This window comes from Muntiacus reevesi, chromosome 1 (genome assembly GCF_963930625.1).
Source record: "Muntiacus reevesi chromosome 1, mMunRee1.1, whole genome shotgun sequence".
NCBI lineage: Eukaryota > Metazoa > Chordata > Mammalia > Artiodactyla > Cervidae > Muntiacus > Muntiacus reevesi.
The window spans coordinates 87,542,714-87,562,384 of record NC_089249.1 but is presented as its reverse complement, the minus strand read 5'-3'; the positions used below and the strand labels follow the sequence as shown (position 1 = coordinate 87,562,384).

General features: G+C 38.7%; 1 protein-coding gene across 1 annotated transcript in view; it reads right to left on the bottom strand.

Annotated features, from left to right (window-relative positions):
* Positions 1 to 19,671, bottom strand: part of SPAG17 (sperm associated antigen 17) — a 241,938-nt gene that overhangs the window by 53,716 nt on the left and 168,551 nt on the right. The window contains exons 27-29 of the mRNA XM_065927103.1: positions 15,087 to 15,265; positions 14,344 to 14,503; positions 3,023 to 3,240 (exon numbers count right to left, since the gene is read on the bottom strand). Of these exons, the coding sequence (XP_065783175.1) occupies positions 3,023 to 3,240; positions 14,344 to 14,503; positions 15,087 to 15,265 (557 nt within the window). The remainder of the gene's footprint in view (positions 1 to 3,022; positions 3,241 to 14,343; positions 14,504 to 15,086; positions 15,266 to 19,671) is intronic.

Here is a 19,671-nt window from a genome sequence, read left to right as displayed (position 1 = left end):
ACTGATCTGGCTCCTGCTCCCCGACTTGGGACACTGGGACAGATGACACTGGCTCCTGAGCTCCTGCCAGTGGAGCTTTGGGGTGTCTGCACTGTAGCTCGGCTTCTCTCTCTGCCCATTCCTGCCTCCCCCCTGCTTCCTTTCACAAATGGTGTCTCATAAAAACATCTTATACATAGCAGATCCCAACTGGCAACAATGCACTACAGTTGTACAATGCATATTATAGGCAAAAGGAGAGGAGGGCGGCAGAGGATGAGATGGTTGGATAGCATCACCAACTCAATGGACGTGAGTTTGAGCAAACTCTGGGAGATAGCGAAGGACAGGGAAGCCTGGTGTGCTGTAGCCCATGGGGTCACCAAGAGTCAGACATGACTTAGCGACTGAACAACAACAATGCATATTTTAAAATCATTGAGTACTTTCTACCTTGTACTGTCCTAACTGTAAGGGACACAGTTTTCATTAAAGAGTCCAGATGAATATGAAGTTTGCTAGCTGTTTCCTGACTCAGGTCTAGGGCTTTTGGGAGAAGATGATAATTACATTTGTATCTTTTTATAGTAGGCAGAAAACAATAAATTTGAGAGAGGAGTCCATGCTAATCATTAAGTTCTTCTCTTTCACACTCTCAGCCAATGATACAGATGTGTATATCTATATATATCCATCTACTGAATGTATATAATGAGGAATACTGCTGTAGAATGCAGGATTGAGAACATGAGCTTTGGAGTTAAGCTGCCCAAGTTCAATTTCTGACTCCACAGGTGATTTAGGCAAGTTGCTTACTTTCTCTGTGTTCTAGTTTCCTCATCTGCAAAATGGAGCCAACATCAGCATATTTTTCAGAGACATTATATGGGTTAAATGAGAGAATGCTTGTAAAGCCGTTCACATTTAATTGGTCAAGTTAGCAATGCTAAATACTAGCTCTTCATCTAGTATAGAAATTTACAGATTATAACTTAGAACAATTTTAACATTTCATGACGTAACATTGATGGTCACCATAGGCTCAGGAAATAATCACTTTTAGTGGTAGAAAGAACACAAGAGCAAGAATATTTCCTGAACACCTGATAGTGTTAATCTGGTAATAATCTTCCCAAGTATTTTAGGTAATGACCATAATCTTCATTTTACGAATAGGAAAACCTAGATTAGAAATAGGCAAAGTCATGCATCTTGTAAGAAGCGTGACTGGGGTTCAAAGCTATGTCTGCCTCACTGCAAGGTTAGTGCCACTCCTGTAAAATGTGATACTTCATGTCACTTTTGATCTTATTTCATATGATCATTGACTTTTGTTTGCATAATGGTTAAGCATATGAGACCTAGAATGCAACCTTGGGGTCCACATTCTGAATCTACCATTTGCTGAGTAATTTTGGAAAAATTATTTAGCCTGTTTGTAGCTTCTTTGTCTCATATGTAAAATGGAAACAGCAATAGTTTCTTGTGAGAATTAGATACGTTATGTGTGGAAAGCACTCAACAAGGCCTGGAACAGTGAGTGCTCACTAAATATTATTACCATTGCTGTGATTAGACTGTTGAGTGTCTATGTTTGAATCCAGGCTTCTAAATGTTGATTTGTGCTTCCATAATGGGCCTAGGTATCAGTAAAGGAAGGGGCTTCCCTGGTGGCTCAGTGGTAAAGAGTCTGCCTGCCAATGCAGGAGACCCGGGTTCAATTACTGGGTCAGGAAGATCCCTTGGAGAAGGAAATAGCAACCCACTCCAGTATTCTTGCCTGGGAAATCCCATGGACAGAGGAGTCTGGCAGGCTACAATCCATGGGGTCGCAAAGAATTGGACACGACTTAGTTACTTAACCACCACCACCGCCAGTAAAAGAAAGTAAGAGTCATTAACTAAGAAATATCAAATTTGCATATTAAGCCAAATAATCTGTATTGAGGCTCAATTAAAGTGAGCTATTTTCAGTGACCAAAAGCCATCCTGAGATAATATATAGTTTGATCTCATAAAAAAGAACTAGCAAACAAGGTAGAAGAATATGAAATTGTTACAGAAGTAGGCTGAAGAAGAAAGGAAAACACGTTTGGTAAGAAAATTAAATTTATCTCAATGGGAAGCAGACATTCTGTTTCCGACTAGCAGTATGTGGTTGTAAACAAAGGTAAAGTCCAAAAACCAGAGACAAGGCATGCAGGAAATTCTTTGTCTTGTTTGGATATAGAGGGTGCAAAGCTCCATGTAAGATGACAGAGGAACAGCTGAAGAATGCAGACAGCCCCGTTTTTAGTCACCAATTGCTGACTGCAAACCTGGTTCCAGCACTTCCTGGCCACATTACTTCACTTACTGAGGCTCACCTTCCTTGTCTGTATAATATACATTGGTGTGAGGCCTGAATAGAGTGTGTATGCAAGACGGCTAACAGAAAGCCTGGCCCACAGAAAATGCCATTGTGCATCCCAGGAGTTTAAATTTCACATCTGCTTCACAGATAAAACCATTGTTTTCTATACCACTCATATGTCATTTTTTCTTAGGTTATAAATAAAATCTTTTTATAGAGGCTTTGTGGCCTTGTTGAATTTTTGAGTTATTTGATATGAGCATCTCACTAAATATACTGTACATTGTTTGAAGTCAAGGATCATGAACAAATTTCTACAATTCATGTCAGGTACACACGAGAAGTAGACATAAGGCAGAGTCCCACACGTCTAGAATATAAGACATACAGACAAATACATTTAACATAAAGAAATATAGGATATCACTAATCGTATGTCTCAAAAGTAGAATAGAAAATTCCTTATCTGTCTCTTGCTTCAAGAATTAGTGTTTCATGATACATTACTCTGGTCAAATAAACCACACAGTAGTTTTAGATTTGGAAAGATGAATCCATCTATTTATAAATAAGTTGGCTACTTAACAGATAGTTATTGAAAATGTATTATTTGCCAGGCATTCTTCCACATGTTTGTTTTACAACTCTAATGATTTAGAAACATTTGTAATATACAATAGTTTGTCATACCGTTCCACTGACAGGATCTGTGGCTTTAAAGGATAAAAATGGGGCCAAGTCTGCTATTCTTTCTAATCCTTTGGTGCCAATCCGATTTCCTTGAGGTGTAGTTGTAAACCAGGTGCCTAAGTGAACATCCATAGGAGTTATTGTTTGAACTGTTTCTGGGGGAGGTTCATGGCTTTCATTTTTATGTGCCATAGATGACTGATTTTTCTGAATTTTTCCTGTGGGAGTTCAAGTAAATCAAATACAACAGTTTAACTATAATATCACTTATGTAGAATTATTCATTAAGTTTTAATACAGTGTAGGCTACCTCAGACACTGTTGCACAGAAAATCCAAGTGGTAGTCATCAGTTATATTATTTCTCAAGTAGGAAAAAATCAGTTTATGAATATCTTATTATTGGCACTTGAACCTTGTCTGGATTCCCATCACCTCCCACAAATATACACACGCATAGAAAGCTCACTGCCTATGGAACAGTACACATTATCATCAATTCTCTACACTTTTAAGTCTTGCTTACCTCTCCCCAGATTCCAGGTTTGGAGCCCTGTACCCAGCTTTTTAAAGTCTACATTTTCTCCCATGTATTTGCCAAGCTTTCAGATTCTTTTTCTTAGTATACTCTAGTATCATAGAGTATAATTTTAACTCTTCATTCCCCTAATTTCATCATATTTCAGTTCCAGGAAACATCTCTCTTCAGCCCTGGATCTGGAGAACATTACCAATCAAGCACATCATTGGCCTCTCATATGGAGAGGATTTGTCCAGTTTAATTACTACACTTAAAACCATCTGATACACACATCCCTCTCAACCCCTCCCCACCAGCACTCAATTGGAATAAGAAGACAGAACCAAAGAAACTCACATGGAACCCTGTAAATATTATCTCTATCTCTATCCATAATCTCTATCTCTATTAGTTCCTCTATTAAGGTAGATTTACTCTACTTGTAAAAGTAACAAGTAATCTGTAGACAAGATCTGCCTGTATTGTCAAGTCTCAGTGATGAAGTAAATTCAGACTGAGAAAAAAAAATTGCAAAAAAGATAGTGAAGGATTGTTGCCTCCAGGGAGGTTGTTTAGATTTAGACCATGAAATGTGCAACAGGGCATGGATCTTGGTGTAAGATGCAGACTCAACTAACAGGGGGAACCAAAGAAGAAAGATATATTTAGCTAAGCCTTTCCATTGCCCTAAGATTTAAATTGGACATATTAGTATTTCCAGAGGACTAAAAGAGAACTGAAAGATAGACATGTAGAAATTATTTAGAATGAAACTCAAAGAGCCAATGTAACAGAAGCAATGAAAGAGAGGTAAAAGTTCTCTAACATAAGTTTAATTGGAATTACAGAAGAAGAGGAGAGAGAAATGGATCAGAAACAATACCTTAAAAAGATAATTATTCAGAAAGTTCCAGAACCAATGAAACATACTAATCTACATATTCAAGAAGCTCAATATAGTCTCATTTGGATAAATAAAAAGAAACTGATACCACTGCAGATGGTGATTGCAGCCATGGAATTAAAAGACGCTTACTCCTTGGAAGGAAAGTTATGACCAACCTAGACAGCATATTAGAAAGCAGAGATATTACTTTGTCAACAAAGGTCTGTCTAGTCAGGGCTATGGTTTTTCCAGTAGTCATGTATGGTTGTGAGAGTTGGACTCTAAAGAAAGTTGAACACTGAAGAATTGATGCTTTTGAACTGTGGTGTTGGAGAAGACTCTTGAGAGTCCCTTGGACTGCAAGGAAATCCAACCAGTTCATCCTAAAGGAGATCAGTCCTGGGTGTTCATTGGAAGGACTGATGCTGAAGCTGAAACTCCAATACTTTGGCCACCTCATACAAAGAGCTGACTCATTGGAAAAGACCCTGATACTGGGAAAGATTGAAGGCAGGAGGAGAAGGGGATGACAGAGGATGAGATGGTTAGATGGCATCACAGATTCAATGGACATGAGTTTGGGTGGACTCCGGGAGTTGGTGATGGACAGGGAGGCCTGGCGTGCTGCGGTTCATGGGGTTGCAAATAGTCAGACATGACTGAGTGGCTGAACTGAACTGAACTGATACCTAGTTAAATCATATTGACAATGCATTAAAAAAGAAAATATCTTAAGGCAGCCAGATTATCTTCTAAGCAACAATTAGATAGATAGACAACTTTTCAACAGTAAAAGTGAATGTGAGACTAGCATGAAGAATTATTGTCCACATCAGTCAGTTCAGTCACTCAGTCATGTCTGACTCTTTGCAACTCCATGAACTGCACCACGCCAGGCTTCCCTGTCCATCACCAACACCCAGAGCTTGCTCAAACTCATCAAGTCAGTGATACCATCCAACCATCTTAGTCTCTGTTGTTCCCTTTTCCTCCTGCTTTGAATCTTTCCCAGCATCTTTTCCAATGAGTCAGTTCTTTGCATCAGGTGGCCAGTGTATTAAGAGTTTCAGCTTCAGCATCAATCCTTCCAATGAATATTCAGGACAGATTTCCTTTAGGATGGACTGGTTGGATCTCCTTACAGTACAAGGGACTCTCAAGAGTCTTCTTCAACACCAAAGTTCAAAACCATCAATTCTTTGACACTCAGCTTTCTTTATGATCCAGCTCTCACGTCTATACATGACTACTGGAAAAACTATAGGTTTGACCTCTGTCAGCAAAGTAATGTCTCTGCTTTTTAATATGCTGTCTAGGTGGGTCATAGCTTTTCTTCTAAGGAGCAAACGTCTTTTAATTTCATGGCTGCAGTCACCATCTACTGTGATTTTGGAGCCTCAAAAATAAAGTCTCTCACTGTTTCCATTGTTCCTCCATCTATTTGCCATGAAGTGATGAGACTGGATGCCATGATTTTAGTTTTTTGAATGCTGAATTTTAAGCCAGCTTTTTCACTCTCCTCTTTTACTTTCATCAAGAGATTCTTTAGTTTTTTATTGTCCACATACTAAGAGGAAATACCTGTCAGTCTATAAGTCTATACCTAGTGAAATTATCTTTCAAGAATGTTGTTGTTTAGTTGCTAAGTCATGTCCGACTCTTTTGCCACCCCATGATCTTCAGTCCACCAGGTTCTTCTGCCCATGAGATTTCCCAGGAAAAAAATACTAGAGTGTTGCCATTTCCTTCTCTCAGGGATCTTCCTGAATCAGGGATCCAATTTGTGTCTCCTGCATTGGCAGGAGGATTCTTTACCACTGAGTAACTTAGGAAGCCCCTTTAAGAATGAGGACAACATAAAGATATTTTCAGAAAATATGGTATGCAATAAGTAGACTAAAATCTCTGGTTAAAACACAGAATCATCTAATTTTAAAATATACACCTATATGAGTTTGAGAAAACTCTGGGAGTTGGTGATAGACAAGGAAGCCTGGCGTGCTGCAGTCCCTGGGGTCGCAAAGAGCCATACATGACTGAGTGACTGACTGATGCTATGCTTACAAGGGGGCCTCCCAGGTGGTTCAGTGATAAAGAATCCAGCTGCCAGCGCAGGAGATGCATAGATGGGGGTTCATTCTCTTGGCCAGGAAGATCCCCTGAAAGAGGAAATGGTAACGCACTCCAGTATTCTTGATGGGATAATCCAATGGACAGAAGAGCCTGGGTGGATTACACTTCATGGGATTGCAAAGAGTCAGACATGAATGAAGCAAGCGAACACACACGCACACTGTTCACAAGAGACATTTTTAAACATAAACCACAGAAAGTAAAATAATGTGTGGAAAAAGTTATACTGGGAAAGTACTAAACAATAGCTGGTGTAGCTATAATAAAATCTGAATTAGGGCAAAAAACAGAATCCTAGAATAAAAAGTCAGTGTATACTGATACACTGTTAAATTGCTCATAAAGATAAAACAGTTCTAAATTTGTTAAGTATCTAAAATCATATTTCAAAATATATAAAAGCAAATCTGAAAACAATGAAAGGACTTAATTATTTCAGATTTAAAGAAATAGGATTAAATGATAAGGAGTGAAGAAGCTATTCTACCCTTTCAAGAACTTTAAATATACTTCTACTGAATAAATTGACATTGTACATTAAAAAGTCTGTAAGGATATAGAATAAAAATGGTCGAAGTTTGAATATGGGGCAAATATGGCCTATTGTCTGTTTCTGTATAGTCTGTGAATTAATAATTCTTTGTACATTTCTACATAATTAAAAAAAAAACAAAGGATATTAAATTTACAATGCTGTGTTGGTTTCCGCCATTCAAAAATGCAAATTCACTATAATTACACATGTATCATCTCCCTCTTGAGCCTCCCTCCCCTCCCCCGACTCCATCCCTTTGGGTCATTACAGAGCATCAGCTGAGCTCCCTGTATTATATAGCAACTTCGTACCAGCTATATATTTTACACATGGTAGTGCATACAGTTGATGCTAATTTCTCCCACTATTTCATCCCACTCTTTCCTTCACCCACTGTGCCCACAAGTCCATTCTCTCAATATATCTGCATCTTCATTCCTCCCCTGCAAATAGGCTCATCAATACCATTTTTCTAGATTCTATATGTATATGTTAATATACAATATTTGTTTTTCTCTTTCTGACTTACTTCACTCTGTAAAATAGGTTCTAAGTTCACCCATCTCACTAGAACAGACTCAAATTTGTTCTTTTTTATGGAGAACATAAAATCTTCTTCTTTATCCATTCATCTGTTGATGGACATCTAGGTTACTTCCATGTCCTAGCTACTGTAAACAGTGCTGCTATGAACATTGGGGTAACATGTGTCTTTTCAATTATGATTTTCTCAGAGTGAATGCTCATTAGTGGGATTGTTGGGTTATATGGTAGCTTTATTCCTCATCTTTTAAGAAATCTCCACACAGTTCTCCATAGTGGCTGTTTCAGTTTACATTCCCACCAACAATGAAAGAGGGTTCCCTTTTCTCCACATCCTTTCCAGCATTTATTATTTGTAGATTTTTTTGATGATGGCCATTCTGACTGGTGTGAGATGATATCTCACTGTAGTTTTAATTTGCATTTCTCTAATAATTAGTGAGGCTTCCCCAATGGCTCAGCAGGTAAAGAATTTGCCTGCAATGGAGGAGACACAGGAGACATGGGTTTGATCCCTGAGCTGGGAAGATCACCTGGAGGAGGAAATGGCAACCCACTCCAGCATTCTTGCCTAGAGAATCCCATGGACAGAGGAGCCTGGTGGGCTATCGTCCATAGGGTCACAAAGAGTCAGACATGACTGAAGCAACTTAATGAGCATGCACGTACTCTGCATATAAGTTAAATAAACAGGATGACAATATACAGCCTTGTCATACTCCCTCCCCAATTTTGAACCAGTTTGAATTTTGAACCAGATCATTCCACGTCTGGTTCTAACTATTGCTTCTTGACCCGCATGAAGCTTTCTCAGTAGACAGGTAAGGTGGTCTGGTATTCCCAACCCTTTAAGAATTTTCCAGTTTGTTGTGTCCACACTGTCAAAGGCTTTAGCACAGTCTATGAAGCAGAAGTAGATGTTTTTCCGGAACTCCCTTGCTTTCTCTATGATCCAGTGAATGTTGGCAATTTGATCTCTGGTTCATCTGTCTTTTCTAAACCCAGCTTGTACATCTAGAAGTTCTTAGTTCATATACTGCTGAAGCCTAGCTTGAAGGATTTTGAGTAAAACCTGGCTAGTATGTGAGACAAGTGCAGTTGTGCAGTAGTTTGAACATTCTTTGGCATTACCTGTCTTCGGGATTGGAATGAAAGCTGACTTCTACAGTCCTGTGACCACTTATGAGTTTTCCAAATTTTCAGATATGGTGAGTGCAGTACTTTGACAGCATCACCTTTTAGGATTTTAAGTAGCTCAGCTGGAATTCTGTCACCGCCACTAGCTTTGTTCATAGTAATGCTTCCTAAGGCCCACTTGACCTCACACATTTGTCCAGGTTATTTGGATCATTAAGATTTTTTTTAACAGTTCTGTGTATTCTTGCCACCTCTTCTTAATCTCTTTTGCTTCTGTTAGGTCCTTATCATTTCTTTAGTTCTTTATTGTACCCATCTTGCATGAAATGTTTCCTTGATATCCCCAATTTTCTTGATAAGATCTCTAGTCTTTCTCATTCTATTGTTTTCCTCTATTTCTTTGCATCATTCATTTTAAAAGGCCTTTTTTCTCTCCTTGCTAAAGGGAATATCTTTCCTTTTCTCCCCTGCCTTTCACTTTTCTTCTTTCCTCAGCTGTTTGTAAAGCATTCTCAGACAACCACTTTGGGCTAAAACCCAAAAAGTAACAATACCAAATGCTGAGAAGAACAGGGGGCAACAGGAACTCTTATTCATTGCTGATGAAAGTGCAAAAATGTGCAGCCTCTTTGGAAGAGGCCCTGGCTGTTTCTTATAAAGTTTCTTACACAGTTGCATGCATGCAGATGTTCATAAGCAGCTTTATTTATAATTTCCCGAAACCTGGAAGCAACCAATATATCCCTCAATAGGTGGATGGATAAACCATGGCACATATATACAATGGAGTATTATTCTGTGATAAGAAATGAACTACCAAGTCATGAAAAGACCTGGAGGAATCTTAAATGCATATTACTAAGTGAAAGAAGACAGTCTACAAAGGCTGCATGTTATCTGATTCCAATGATATCATATTCTCAAAATGGCAAAACAATGGAGAAAATAAAAAGATCAGAGGCTGCCAGGTGTTCTAGACAGGGATGGGTCAGGGTTGGGGAAAGGAGAAGTTTGAATAAGTAGAGCCTAGGGGATATTTCAGATAGTGAAACTACCCTGTATAATATTGAAATGGTAGATAAAAGACATATACTTGTCATAATTAATAGAACTGTACAACACAAAAAGAGAACCTATATGGACTTGAGTTAATAATAATGTGTCAACATTGGTTCTTCAGTTGTAACAAATGTACCATACTTTTGAGATAGTAAAAATAGGGAAAAACTGTGGGCCTGGAAGAGAGGGAGACTTTGGGAATTCTACTTTCTGCTATTTTTTTCCTGTAAAACTAAAATTGCTCTAAAAATATAGCCTATGAATGGTGACAGCCATGAAATTAAAAGATGCTTACTCTTTGAAAGAAAAGCTATGACAAACTTCGACAGCGTATTAAAAAGCAAAGACATCACTTTGCAGACAAAGGTCTACTTAGTCAAAGTTATAGTTTTCCAGTAGTCATGTACAGATGTGAGAGTTGGACCATAAAGAAGGCAGTGAGGAAGAATTGATGCTTTCGAACCATGGTGCTGGAGAAGACTCTTGAGAGTCCCTTAGAAAACAAAGAGATCATACCAGTCAACCCTAAAGGGAATCAACCCTGAATATTCATTGGAAGGACTGATGCTGAAGCTAAAGCTCCACTATTTTGGCCACCTGATGTGAACAGTCAGTTCACTGGAAAAGACCCTGATGCCACTGAGAGCAGGAGAATTGGGTGACAGAGGATGAGATGGCTAGATGGCATCACTGACTCAATGGACATGATTTTGAGCAAACTCTGGGAGATAGTGAAAGATAGGGAAGCCTGGTGTGCTGCATTCCATGGGGTCACAGAGTTGGACACGAATTAGTTACTAAATGGTCAGTTTAAAAATGAGAGATTGTGTCAGTTTAGATTTAAGAGCTGCGAAGAAATCTGGACACACTGCTCTGGAGGCAGAAGACTTTGGAATCAGGCAATTAGAGAAGCGGCTATGCAGACCACCCTTACATCAAGTCCTCTTGTATACATAAGAGAGAGAGCTACTGAGCTGGGAAGTCTAGAAAGCTATAGGAATACTTTCATCCACCCAACAAGGAATCTTCTGCTACTGTCCAAGAAAAATCTATTTCATTATTTTTTTAATTGAAGTGCAGTTGCTACATTATATAAGTTACGGGTATTCAATATAGTGATTCATAATTTTGAAAGACTATGCTTCATTGATAGGTATTATAAAATACTGGTTATATAACCTGTGTTTTACAATATATCCTTGTAGTTAATTTTATACAGAATAGTTTGTACCTCTTAATCCTCCACCCCATACTGTCCTTTTCCTCTTTCCTCTCCCCATTGTAACTACTAGTTTCTTCTCTATACCTGTGAGTTTGCCTCTTTTTTGTTGCCTTCATTAGTTTGTTGTATTTTTTAGATTTCACATAAGAGTGATATCACACAGTATTTATCTTTCTGTATCTGATTTATTTCACTTAGTATAATGCCCTCCAAGTCCATCTACGTTGCTGCAAATGGTACATTTTCATTCTTTTGTTATGGATGAGTAGTATTCCATTGTATATATGTACCACATCTTACCACATCTTCTTTATCCACTCATCTGTTGATGGATGCTTAGGTTGCTTCCATATCTTGGCACTTGTAAATAACATTGTTATGAACATTGGGGTGTATCTTCTTGAATTACTGGTTTTGGGGTTTTTTGGATATTGCACAGGAAAGGAAACCATTGATAAAATGAAAAGACAACTTACTGAATGGGAGGAAATACTTGCAAATGATATGACTGATAAAGAGTTAAAATCCAACATATGTAAATAGTTCATACAATTCAATAAAAAAACCTGATTAAAAAATGGACAGAAGAACTGAATAGACATTTTTCCAAAGAGGAAAGGCAAATGGCCAACAGGGAATGAAAAGATGCTCCCCATCCCTAATCATCAGAGAAATGCAAATCAACCACAATGAGATACTACCTCACACCTCTGAGAATGACTGTCATCAAACAGAACACAGATAACAAATGCTGGAGACAGTATGGAGAACAAAGAACCTTTATACACTACTGGGGGAAATTAAATTGATACAGTCACTGTGGAAAACATTATGGAAGAAAACAAAATAGAACTACTATAGAGACCAAAGGAATGAGTTGCTTTTGCAGGGGGCTTCCCAGGTGGTACTAGTGGTAAAAAGCCTGCCTGCCAGTGCAGGAAGTAAAAGAGATTCCTGGATTGGGAAGATCCCCTGAAGGAGGGCATGGCAACCCACTCCAGTATTCTTGCTGGAGAATCCCATGGACAGAGGAGCCTGGAGGGCTATAATCCACGGGGTCTCAAAGAGTTGGACAAGATGGAAGCAACTTAGCATGGCATAGGTGCTGCTGCTCAGTCACTTAAGTCATGTCCAGCTCTTTGCGACCCCATGAATCATATGGCCCACCAGGCTCCTCTGTCCATGGGATTCTCCAGGCAAGAATACTGGAGTGAGTTGTCATTTCCTTCTCCAGGGGATCTTCCCAAACCAGGGATCGGAACCGAGTCTTTTAGTCTCCTGCACTGGCAGGTGGGTTATTTACCACTAGCACCACCTGGGAAGCATGACCCAGTATTTCTTTAAAATTTGAGTTATAATAAAGAATTCACTTTGCCTTCCTATGAGGGTTCCTGGATACTGTGATGAGCTGTGCACTTGAGAAAAAAAGATTAAATCTTGGTCTCACAGATTATTAAAGGCATATGAGACATTGAGAAAAACTTGTAATGCATGACAGTGCAGTTTGGGGATTAGTTGCCCTGACTCAAATCCCAACTTTACCACTGACTAGCTGAGAAATCTCAAGGAAGTTACTTAACCTCTCTGTGTCACAATTACCTTGTCTGTAAATTGAAATTATTAAGATATATATAGACATATACCTCACAGAGCTGTTGTGAGGATTTGCTGATTTAATATTTTAAAGTATCCAGAATTGGGCCTGCCTCATAAGCACACATCTCCTATATATAAAGATTTCTTAAAATGAAAATGCTGAGCATCCCAAAAGTAAACCAAAGAAAGATGTAAATAGAAAATTCACAAAAAGAAAAAAAAAGCAATAAGCATCTTTAAATGTTTAATCTCACCAGTAATCAAAGAGAGGCAAAATAATATAATAAGATGTGTTAATTCCCTTTCAAACTGAGCAAGATGAGAAGACAGACCACAGCATTAGCAAAGGTATGAGGAGGCAGACATCATCATACTGTGCTGGAGGTAGGGGTATAAACTGCAATTGTCTCGGAGGAGAGCAAGTAATTTAGATCATGACAGACACTGTTGATTGCTTACCCAACTCTTCTCCACCTTCCCTTCTCCCTACTAGTAGTGCTCTTCTCCTGAGAGAAAAGCCAAAATTGTCAGATGCTGTTTTCCCAGCCTAGGTCCCCATCCAGGTCTAGTCAATGAGATATAAGAGGAGACCTGGGAGGGGAAGAGGGGTTGCTGGTGGACTCTGGAGGTATTTTTCTCTCTGATAAAGAAAGACATGTGAAGTTTCAGTATCAAACTCTCAGAAATTAATAGAATGAAAATACAGAAAAGTAGAAGGATATAGTAGACCTGAAAAGCACCACGAGCCAATTCAACATAATCAAGATTTAAACAATTTTCATACAATAGTGGGATACAAATTATACTAAAAATCTTAATTTATCTACTTAAAAATAATTGCAGTATACAGTGGAACTGTATGTAAATTTGTTCTGCATTTTCTAAGTTTCCCGTAAATGTGTTATCATACTTTCATAATATAAAAAGTAAAAAAAAAGAGGAAAAAGGGACACATGAAAACTCTTATGTTCACCCTCTTTCCTTTCTTGATTTTAAAATTTACCTTTTTTTTAATTGAAACATAATTGATTTACAATGTTGTGCCAATCTCTGTCATATAGTACAGTAACTCAGTTATACATATTACAGACATTCTTCACCCTCTTTCCTTTCTGCTTTGGAAGTTACGACATGAGGACCTCACACCTGGAGCTGACGAGGTCTTGCTATTCTGAGGAAAAGAGGAGGACAGAGGAGCCTACCCAGAACCTTGATATCACTGATACTCATCTAACCCTAAAACAGCAGCCTGGGTATGAGAGCTAACATCGTCTCTGGTGGCTCAGTTGGCAAAAATCTGCCTACAGTGCAGGAGACCCAGATTCAAGCCTTGGGTCGGGAAGATCCCCTGGAGAAGGAAATGGCAACGCATTCCAGTATTCTTGCCTGGAAAATTTCATGGACAGAGAAGATTGGCGGGCTACAGTCCTGGGGTTGCAAGAGCTGGGCATGACTTAGTGACTAAACCACCACCACCACCATTTCAGAGTACATAATGACATAGGAAAATGTTTGCTATTTAATACAACAAGATCAAAGGGATCAATAAATGTGTAATGCAGGGATTCCTGTTGAAATTTGCACTTATTCAACAAAAAGATAAGCATAATAATAGTAATAATAATGCTGAGCATTTATTAAGCTCTTGGACTGATTAAATCCATTATAAATTGAGAGGCTTCAGTTACTACCTTTCTTTGTGATGACAGTCTCTGATGGTGCTGTTTCTGATTTCTGCTGAGAAATCGTGTCCATCAAGTCCGCACTGTGAGCGCTGGCTGGCATGTCAGTAGGAAGACTGAGAGGCCCTGAATCGGGACTACTGCTCACAGTCCCATCTGCAAAGAGAATCTGAAGAAAAAGCCAAAGGGGAGCATTCTGAGAAACGAGGAAGAAACTGGTTAACAACACTGTGTCAGACTGCAATAGGTTAAAAATAACTCAATGAAGCGCAACTTGCTGACTTGCAGATCCAGTAAGATAAAGCATGTTATGATTTAGAGATCTGGAGCTCAGAGACAACAGAGCCAATAACACGAAAGCACAAAACAGTGATATTACTTTGTTTTCCATTTACTCGCTGTTTTGTTTATTTTCATTTCATATATTTTATCAGTTTGACTTGTTTTACAACTTTCCATTCTTCACTCTTCCTCTCTGTAATTGGGAAATGATTCACCCTGTTTCAATTTTTCTACTACATTTAAAATTTCATCACAGTCAAACACTTAGTTTCTGTCAATATCTGTCTAGTAGGTATGCCATCTAGGGTAGTGTTTTTCTTCCAATTATAACATTCTGTGTCATTTTTAAAGCAGCATTCATTTTTCAAATGAGCTGTTTCTCTTCCCTGCCATAGCACTATGACCCACGTCCAGCTTGTTTGAATTTTACTTTGCAGCAGGAAAGAGTGTAATTTAACATATTCCTTTACCTGTGTGGATCCATCCAGCATGTATTTGACAACAGTGCCTTGACTGGTGATAACTCTTGATGCTTCCTGCTCCAGCGGTGGCATCACCATTTTGTAGAACTCATAGTGCTTCACCTTCTGGGGGTAATTCTGTCGGACCATGATATCCCAAGTGGGTTCCTCATCTACAATACGTTGATCTTAAAAAGAAAGAAAAAAAAAAGGCTTACTGTGAACTGGGCAATGTTGTGTGGCTGGAGTTTCATCTTCTTAATTTTTTCATTATTTTGTTTATATCTGGACATGAGGACAGTTTTCATGTCATGACAGCTGGCCCAAATATGGATTATTTGCTGCCTTTAAAAAAGCTATCTTTTTATGGCTGTGCTGGGTCTTCTTCATTGCTCTGGCTTTCTCTAGCTGAGGTACGTGGGCTTCTTGGCGTGGTGGCTTCTCTTGTTGCAGACCACAGGCTCTAGGTGAGCAGGCTCAGTAGTTGTGATGCACAGGGTTAGTGGCTCCATGGCATCCTGGTTTTCTCAGACCAGGGATGGAACCTGGGTCCTCTGCACTGGCAGGCAGATTCTTAATGACCGGACCACCAGAGGAGTCCCTTTTTGCTGCCTTTCTATATAGTAAATAAGGCCATTTATTTAATAGGTACTTTTTTCATGTATTAGCCATTCTCTCTACTGATGTTCAGGACATTTCAAGACAAAATTAGGAAGTGAGCAGTTATGCTGTCTTAGATATTGCCTTTTCTTCCTGTTGGTATTTTTCTCTCATCCTCTTTTCTTTTATCTCTCTTCCAGGGATGCACAATGCTCCTTGGCAGTCCCCCAGTCACCTGGAGCCCCAGGAGAAATCATTCACTCAGGCCCGTTCTTTTTAAATCACTTACCATCTTTCAAAGTTAACACAGTTTTCTCATCTCTAACCAAGTCCAGATTTTTCTCATGGTTCTACTCTTAACTGGCAATCAAGGAGAAAAGCACCTAATCAATTCCTCCAAAGGAAAGTACCATTATTGAGAATTTCTGGCACACAGCACCTACTCAGGTTTTGCTAATTGAATAATTTCCTCTTCTCCGTTTAAAAAGTCATTTACTAACATGAAATCCAATGTCTATCAGTGATGGAGTACATTAAAAAATCACAGTCTCTTCATTACATGCTATCTACATTTTTAAATAAATCTATTTGATACATGTGTATCATTTTGGATATCCAAAATAGAGATTGAATAAAAAGACTATTTGCAGAAAAATATTTACAATATAATTTGTGTAAATTTTGCATTACTCACATTATTTGTTATTATAAAGGCATACATATAGCATATTTGTACAAACCTACTTGCACAAAAATCTAAATCTTGTTTACTATAGGAGAAAGAAAAGGAATAGAACATAGTGAGAAATTTGGGGTTACAACTACGAAATTTTAAAAAATATTTTGATTAAAGTATGACAGAAAACAATATTTTGTCTGACTGTCACATGATTATGTTATATTATCTATTATATTTTTCTGTATTAAAAGTTAAAATAAAATGCTATTGGTTCTGGAGGAAAAATAAAGTGGTTTACTAATATGAAATGATGGCATTTCAAGAACTATATAGGGCTAGTAGGAAAATATTTTTGAAGGAACATCCGTCATGGTACCCTTCAAGTCAAAGAAGTAATAATAAAAAAATAATAAACATCTGTTGATATATTTCTACATGCTAAATGCTTTGTATATGCATTTTGTTCAGCCTACCTCAACAACCCTTTAAGGTAGACACTTTCATTTTCCAGAGTTTTCAGATGAATTAATGGAGGGTAACTTCTTTAAGGTCACACAGCTAGTAAGAGCTAAGATTTGAAAGCAAGTCTCTGTGCTCAGCCTTTCCCTTATACTGCAAAAACAACCACTGCTACCATGATTAAAAACAAACAAACAAAAACCTAACAGTGCAGTAATAGTCTCCCGATTAGGAAGTATCTTATCATTTAATATTTATAACAATCCTGTTTAGTAGATGTTATTTTATAAATGAAGAAATTCAGGGTGGTGGGTTATAACTTCTTCAAGGTCACCCTGGAAAGAACTCAAGTTTCTAGGCTCTTCCTTCTTACGCTATGTCACCTTCTTTCCCTTGCCCTAGGCTGATCGTATGAAAACAGTGTTACTTTGACGCTTATGTTGTCATTATGTTCAGACTTGAATTAGAATATACATAATGCATGGGCTTCCCAGGTGGCACTAGGGGTAAAGAACCTGCTTGCCAATGCAGGAGATGCAAGAGATGTGGGCTCGGTCCCTGGGCCAGGAAGATCCCCTAGTGGAGGACATGGCCACCCACTCCAGTATACTTGCTTGGAGAACTCTATGGACAGAGGAACCTGGAGGGCTACAGTCCATAGGGTAACAGAGTCAGACATGACTGAAGTGACTTGGCATGCAATACATGGAACATTTTAGAAAGATTATGTGTTCCAGGCAGTTATTATTAATTACATTTCCACTCTAACACAAACATGAAAACATCAGACTAGGAAATGAAACTAACAGAAAAGACAGGTAAAACAAGTATGAAGCTGTGGTTTGATAATAGAATCAAGAAAACAAGCAGCAAACAATTATGTCTCTGAACTTGAAAACAATATCCCTCTCAGTACATTCATAGCATGTTTGACTTTGGAAGGCCCTCCAGGGCCTTCAGTCTTAGTAGCACACACAGTCGATCCCATCATGGAAAACTTAGACCACTAGGAATTCCCAGAAATAGAAACAAAGGTCCAGAGCCTATTTTTAATAATTCAGAAAGCCTAATAAAAAGTAAAACTGAGACATAATAGCTACAATATTGTTTCTTTTCATTCTGCTGGCAAATGAATATACCATTGAATTGTTTTTCAATTCGCATACTCTTTATCTTTGATGGATACACTTTTCAAATATGGTCTACTGAAGGGAATTATGGGGATGGGGTGGGGGAGCTTCCCAAGTGGTTCAATGGTGAAGAATCTGTATGCCAATGCAGGAGACACGAGTTTGATCCCTAGGTCGGAAAGATCCCCTAGAGTAGAAAATGGCAACCTGCTCCAGAATTCTTGCCTGGAGAATCTCATAGACAGAGGAGCCTGGCGGGCTACAGTTCATGGGGATGCAAAGAGTTGGACTTGGCTGAGTGACTGAGTGCATGCATACATACACACACACATGAATTATAATAAAGAGGGTATTTGGTTGTGAAAAAAATGTGATTCACTGATACAATGTAACATTTCTCAAGTGGGGAACTATGGTCCTGAGGTGGTAAGCTCTTATAAGGGTCATACAATTAATTAGAACCCAAATCCCAGCTCAGCAGCTTGCTTTGCTGCCTCTCCTAACTCTAATGCAATAGTGGGTCTCCATTTAAATGATATTCAAATCAAATCACCAGTATGGATAGCCTCCCTGCATTGGATTAAAGAAGTCCTATTTTACCAAGGGAACATTTCATGCAAAGATGAGTTCGATAAAGGGCAGAAATGGTATGGACCTAACAGAACCAGAAGATATTAAGAAGAGGCGCCAAGAATACACAGAAGGACTGTACAAAAAAGATCTTCATGACCCAGGTAATCACGATGATGTGACCACTCAACTAGAGCCAGACATCCTGGAATGTGAAGTCAGGTGGGCCTTAGAAAGCATCAGGATGAACAAAGCTAGAGGAGGATATGGAATTCTAGTTGAGCTATTTCAAATCCTGAAAGATGATGTTGTGAAAGTGCTGCACTCAATATGCCAGAAAATTTGGAAAACTCAGCAGTGGACACAGGACTGGAAAAGGTCAGTTTTCACTCCAATCCCTAAGAAACGCAATCCCAAAGAATGCTCAAACTATCGCACAATTGCACTCATCTCACACGCTAGTAAGGTAATGCTCAATATTCTCCAAGCCAGGCTTCAGCAAAATGTGAACCGTGAACTTCCAGATGTTCAAGCTGGTTTTAGAAAAGGCAGAGGAACCAGAGATCAAATTGCCAACATCCGCTGGATCATTGAAAAAGCAAGAGAGTTCCAGAAAAACATTTATTTCTGCTTTATTGACTATGCCAAAGCCTTCAACTGTGTGGATCACAATAAACTGTGGAAAATTCTGAAAGAGATGGGAATACCAGACCACCTGACCCACCACTTGAGAAACCTATATGCAGGTCAGGAAGCAGCAGTTAGAACTGGACATGGACCAACAGACTGGTTCCAAATAGGAAAAGGAGTATGTCAAGGCTGTATATTGTCACCCTGCTTATTTAACTTATATGCAGAGTACATCATGAGAAACACTGGGCTGGAAGAAGCACAAGCTGGGATCAATATTTCCGGGAGAAATACTAATAACCTCAGATATGCAGATGACACCACCCTTATGGCAGAAAGTGAAGAGGAACTAAAAAGCCTCTTGATGAGGGTGAAAGAGGACAGTGAAAAAGTTGGCTTAAAGCTCAACATTCAGAAAACTAAGACCATGGCATCTGGTCCTATCACTTCATGGGAAATAGATGGGGAAACAGTGGAAGCAGTGTCAGACTTTATTTTTTTGGGCTCCAAAATCACTGCAGATGGT